Genomic DNA, 6,000 nt, shown 5'->3' with positions numbered 1-6,000 from the left:
GAGATGAATGAGAGACATTTGGTAAATATCTCAGTTGGCCATAGATGCCAAAAAGCAAGGCCAACAGATGGCAGTAGAGCCCTGCGTTGCCAAGTCCTTTCCTATGGTCTTACCAGGCCTTGATGTGTCAACTTTTAAAACACTGTAAAAATGAGTTACACCTCTAAATGCAATCTACAATAACACGGTGGAAAAGTTGGGGGTTACAAAAGAAGTGAACATAGCAGACATTGCATGTAATAGAAAAATATTTGAGCAAAACACTGGCTTGTGGTTCCTTCCTTCAGCACTAGTGTCAATTTTCTGTTTTGACCGCATCCAACCTAAAAAAAAGACATTATTTAAATGATTCAAGTCAAAACAAATAAGAAGCAAAGTCACTCCAACTTAAATCCATTGATTTATTTTCAAACTCCACTTAATAAATAATGCACATGATTCAGAACATCAGGTACACAATTAAAAGGGTCAAAATATCTTTGTTTTTTTTTTCCTTCTCTCTATAAAGAGAATGCAGGCACTTTACCAGCTATACAGTAGAGGTGTGCAACACAGTAACAAGTTACAGGAACAGTACAGCTGAGAGGCACAGAACGCCTCCCCACAGACACACAAACTGTCACAGCGTACGGTAAAGTAGTAAAATAGTCGCACAGTAGAAAAGAGAAGCGGACCACAAAGGAACACCCATAAAACAGACCAAGGGCAGTGAGCAGCTTATCTGCCCACAAAGTGCCATTTGAAAGGCCCTGCCAAGAGGCCTATAGATGTGTTGTACACATACATGTACTGTTTATGTCCTCCTGAGGGAGAAGTCTCTATTCAAATGCATGCTAACATTGGCAGGCACGTACAATACAGTGCAGGACTTCATTTGGCAAAAAAAAAACAGAGGTGTGACAGTGTGTGTGTGTGTGTGTGTGACAGAGAGAGAGGGAGAACGAGAGAGCGCCTAAAACACAACAGGTGTAACTCTCAGATGAACAGAAGGACTCAAAGCGTATCTATTTGAATGATGAATAAAAACCAGAAATATAACACTTAACACCCACTTTCTTTCTAAAAACGTAGCTGAAAGTAAGAAAGCGGCAGGGAAATTCATCTGCTAAGTTATCTTCAGGATGTGGTTCCATGTCTCATGATGTGCTTCAACAACGGCATGCTTTGGATAGAAACTAAAATGGTCATGTTAAAAGTTCACACAAATCTACACCACACGTGTATGTTTTCGTGTATGAGTGGGGTCGTCTCATTGACAACAGTTACAACTTTTTCACTTGCATAACTATGAACACAAATAACATCTAGCCCCCTTTTTTTTTATATATTAGTCCCAACAACCCCGATAACAGTAAATCAAGTGACGCCTGGGAGGAGGAAGTGGAGTGGGAAATAATGACAAAAAAAATGATTAGTGACTTTCTCAGCAGAGTAGCCAACCCAGTCCACCTCTTGAGCCAATGGGGAGGGGAGGATGTTCAGGAATCATTACAATACCAACAACAAGAGAGAAAGAGCAACACTCAACAGAAATATCAACAACGAAAGAGACTGAAATAGAACATCTGACGGCATCTCCTTGCCCTGAAACATCAGGCCCTTTGCTGTGTTAAGAGAGGGTCTGGATACAGGGGAGAGTAGACGATCAACGGTCACAGCCAGGGACCACTTCCTGTCTTCCTGAGGGCCAGGTTGGCTCGGATTGGTCACGTTTGATTGGCTTTCCTCTTGTCGTTGTTGATGACTGTCCACTATGTCCAGTCCCCTTTCTGTCAGTGTGATTCCTGACAGGAGGGGTCAGGGTTAGAGGCTCACACCTGGCTGACATGCAGGTCTGAGTCCTCGAAGCTGAGGGAGGAGAGTTCCGGTTGGTCGCCCTCTACCTTGCTGCGCCGTCTCCATGGCGACAGCTCCTCCTGGTGGGCGTTGGTGGGGTAACGGGACGAGGCGCTCACTTGGACAGACGGGGGGTCTCCTGGAGAGAGAGGCGGGAGCGGTGCGGTGGTGGTGCCCCCTGGTGGCCTCGCCAGGGCAGCAGGCCCAAGAAGTCCTGGCTGTCCCAGGTCAGGGCCCGGGCCCCCCTGGGGCTGGTGGTAGGGGAGCTCTGCCTGGATGGGCGAGCGAGGGATGGGGGGTCCCGCCTGATTGCTGCTACAGTAGAAGGTGGAGGGGGTGTGGTCGCTGTGCTCCTGCAGAGTGTTGGGGGAGGGAACGGAGGTAGGGAGGGGGACAAAGTCATTCAGATTCAGAAGCACTGGATGCAGGGGAGTCAGTCAGGTCAGTCACAGCACTGTAGCAGGGGCAGTGGCACAGGGTGGCAAAGGGAGGCAGGACAGCATCAACAGTAGTTGAAGCAGTGGTAGTATCTATAGTGGTGCAGGAGCAAAGAGGAGTAGTGGAGGAAGCTGGAGGGAAGCAGCGGCAGACTGAGGCAGCAGATGTAGTTGAAGAAGGAGGATGGCAGCACAGACAGTGGTGGCACAGTAGAGAGTGGATGTACAGTAGAGCTCACTTGGGAAATGTTAGTATCTCACTGTCACATTTGACTCTCTGAAAAACACGACAGAGACAAAACAAAGAAAACAGATGGCCAAACGTTAGCGAAAAGATGACCGGTTACGACGAGCTAAAAACCTGTTGAGGAATGGCGAGTGAAAAAGTGGAAAAAGTGACACACAGGGTGAGATTTGAGACAAGAAGGACAGAGGGATGAAACCAGAATAAATGGGTAGAGCTCGGAGAACGTAAGTGTGTGTTGAAGGGGTGGGGGTGCACGACGACATGTTGACAAGAATCACAGTACTACTGGGTCATTAGAGAGCATGAAAGGCTTCAAACTACTAGACACACTTTCCCCAAACCAAAACGGTAACTAGAGACTTTAAAAGACACGTGGAAGTGTTAAAAAGTCTCAAAGTTGGTAAGTGTATAATGTTGAAGCCAATGAATGAATGAAAGAATGAATGAAGATATACTGTGTGTGTGTGTGTGTGTGTGTGCGTGTGTTTCTAGGATAGATCGGGGAACATGCAACACCAGCCTTAGGCCTAGATACCAGCGACAGGTTACTGTACTACAGACTACTGCACTACAGCGCCCCACCCTACATTGGAACCCAGTGACGTAAGTGGTATCTATGTGGAATATTTGCTTGCACATGGAGGCCAGATAGAAGGCCCTTTTCATTTTATCCCTCCATTGTCTGTATAAAGGAATTGGATCTCAGTAAAAAAAAATGGCCACAAACTGACCTGGAAGTCACAAAATGTGTTAGAAATGTGTTCAAATCAGTTGAGGAAGAAGGTAACCAGTGATGCCAGAGGAAGTTTTCCAAGAAGCCTAGTCAAAAACAGACCAGTCGATACTGATCTCTGGAAGGAGGAGGAGTGAGGTCATGTGGACCAGGCGAGTTAGTCTGGTCAATCAATGGCAGATTAGAGGATGTCTGTCCAGAACAGTTAGGATGGAGAAGGGGGAGGGGCTAATGAACAGCACTCAAGCATGAGATGGAAGTCTATCTATTATCTAGTGACTGGGCTTGCTTGGGTGTTTCAGAGGGGAATAAGCAGTCAAAGCTTCATTCCACTATACTGGACCAGGACTGTGTCTGAAATGGCACCCTATTCCCTACATAGTGCACATCTTTTGACCAGAGCTCCCCCTGGTCAAAAGTAGCGCACTGTTTAAAGAATAGTGTGCCATTTCAGACGCAACCTAGGACTACTACTTGGCAAAACAGAAATTAAGCTGCTCGACTGACACGGGGGATCACATACGTGCTGCATTCACCATTGCGGAATGTATACCTCTGTATACAAGGGTTCGACAGCCGACGGGCTTGACGCATCTGCAACAACACAGTAGTGCACAGCTTCGTTAGGAGAGAGAGAGAGAGAGAGAGAGAGAATGGGGGGAGGACACTCCGGCCAAGAGAGGGAGAGAGGCAAGGAGGAGAGAGAGAACAGGAGAGTGGCTGGATTTGGAGGTGGAGGTTTCTATTCTGTGCGGGTGTGACCGTCGGTTACGGTTCGAGGTGGGGTATCTAGCAGCGTCACCAGGTCGAGTAGAGATAGAATACTGCCTTGGGTACTGTAGTGTAAGCTACACCTGCAGTATGTCAATGAAAAACCTGGAACCCCTCCCCCAACTGTGATTGGAGTTTCTAAGCTGGGCTGGTGGGTGGGTGAATGGTTTACATCCAACCCGGATCTTAACGTTTACTCTTCAACAGCCAGAAACAGACTAACTAGAGACACTCTAGCCAAACCGGAACAGCGGATTTCGATCAAATATGGTTCCCTGCAAAGACAGTCAAGTGTCTCCATCTCGGAGCAGAGATCTCAAAATACTCTTCCTGGGCACCCACATGTCGTGCAGGCTTTTATTCTAGCCCAGCACAAACACACCTCATTCAACTAACCATCAAGCCCTTGGTTAGTGAACCAGGTGTGTCATGTAATACAAGGCTGGAACTAAAGTGTTGAAAGTTGTGACACCCTGTGGGTCCCAGGCAGAGCCAGTATGGAGGACCAGTGGCTCAGGCCCAGCCCCAGACTGAATACGTACAGAGGCAGCTGAGCGTCCAGGCCCCCGCTGGGCCACAATGGCTCCAGAGATGGCCTTTATCCAGCTGTGCATCTCCTCTGGACTGTCCGACTACAGAGGAAGGAAGAGGGGTCACAAAGAAAGAGAAAGGAATCGGTTACTGTGTGCCAATGGCAATGGACAGTTACTGTATCTCTTCAATGGAATTCAGTCCATATAGGCAGACATTAACTGGAGAAAGAAATTGTCTCACCTGTATGTAAAAGGTCCTTGAGCTAGTGACCACTTCAAATAGATTGTCCCTCTGCATTAAGTCACTGGATAGAAAGACATGAACACCTCTTTCAATAATATTCAAACATCCCAGTAACGTAAATCACTGGGTGTGAACGTAAGAGAGCACCGTCGAAGGACGACAGTAAGCCAATTCTGTGAGTCCATATCCAACATTTACACTTCTCATCTGTGAGGACGCTACAGTTGGCAGCCATGTCTGCGTCCCACATGGCACGCTATTCCCTATATAGTGTATGTAGGCCCTGGTCAAACGCAGTGCAGCAAATAGGGAACAGGGTGCCATTACGGACACAGCCCACATCTCCCTCCCAGCCCCTATCACCTTGGCACTTGTCCCGCCGGTGTCGATAACCAATCTGTCTAGCTCAGTGACTAAAGAGGAAAAGACACTGACCTCTGTTTGCACTCCTGAACTTTGTGAACCTCTTTCAGTGGGATCACACGCAGTGGCTCTCTCTCCTGAGAGAGAGAGAGAGAAACGAGAGAGAGAAAAGAAAGAAAGAAAGGAGAAAGGGAGAAGAGGAAATAGCCACGGAACATGTTACACCATCACAATACATAATTCATTCAACACAAGCAACATGACATGAGCAATCCAACGTGTAACATGACAGCACAGGAGCTAGTCCCTGATGTGCCCTGAACAGAGAGGACAGGCTGAGGGGGTAGAAGGGGGATGAAGGGGAGTACTCATGATCTGCCCTCACAGGCCTAGCTCTGATCCAGGGCGTTTCGTCACGCTTGCTTTTTACGGGAAGCTCAGCAACAGCACGTGACACCCTGGACAACAGCTATCACAGGCCTAGAATGAAGCTAGAGGACAAAAAATGCATCCACCGTAGGACTAAACTGAGGACTTGCCTCATTTTCCCCATCTGCTAAAAGGTTCTAGGACTAAGCATATGATCATTGACAATAGGCTCTCTGACATTATGCTAGATTACTAGGAACATAACAGGATCCCTGCCCACCTGCTGCCAACCACCCATCCACACACACAGGCTGGGACATGCTACGCTGTCCACAAGTGGAGCACCAGGAATGGAATCCACGACGTGCTGAGACAACAATCCCCAAAGGCAATACCCCAGTCCCCCTATAACACCCCACACACACACACACACACACTATGAAATTACAGTGTGTGTGTTTGTCTGG

At 47.6% G+C, this 6,000-nt stretch overlaps 1 protein-coding gene across 8 annotated transcripts in view; it reads right to left on the bottom strand.

The window, feature by feature from the left end:
* Positions 1-387: 387 nt before the first annotated feature.
* Positions 388-6,000, bottom strand: part of LOC129829160 (pleckstrin homology domain-containing family A member 1-like) — a 34,896-nt gene continuing 29,283 nt past the window's right edge. The window contains exons 9-13 of one of the 8 annotated variants that reach the window (XM_055890740.1): positions 5,237-5,301; positions 4,799-4,862; positions 4,567-4,656; positions 3,777-3,847; positions 1,857-2,189 (exon numbers count right to left, since the gene is read on the bottom strand). In XM_055890740.1, coding sequence (XP_055746715.1) covers positions 1,952-2,189; positions 3,777-3,847; positions 4,567-4,656; positions 4,799-4,862; positions 5,237-5,301 — 528 coding nt within the window. In that variant the 3' untranslated portion in view covers positions 1,857-1,951. Of the gene's footprint in view, positions 2,551-3,776; positions 3,848-4,566; positions 4,657-4,798; positions 4,863-5,236; positions 5,302-6,000 lie in introns of all 8 variants that reach the window. The other 7 variants (XM_055890741.1, XM_055890743.1, XM_055890742.1 and 4 more) reach the window with 7 other exon arrangements.

This window comes from Salvelinus fontinalis, chromosome 30 (genome assembly GCF_029448725.1).
Source record: "Salvelinus fontinalis isolate EN_2023a chromosome 30, ASM2944872v1, whole genome shotgun sequence".
In the NCBI taxonomy this organism is placed as follows: domain Eukaryota; kingdom Metazoa; phylum Chordata; class Actinopteri; order Salmoniformes; family Salmonidae; genus Salvelinus; species Salvelinus fontinalis.
The sequence above is the reverse complement of the archived record's forward strand: the minus strand, read 5'-3'. Positions and strand labels throughout refer to the sequence as shown.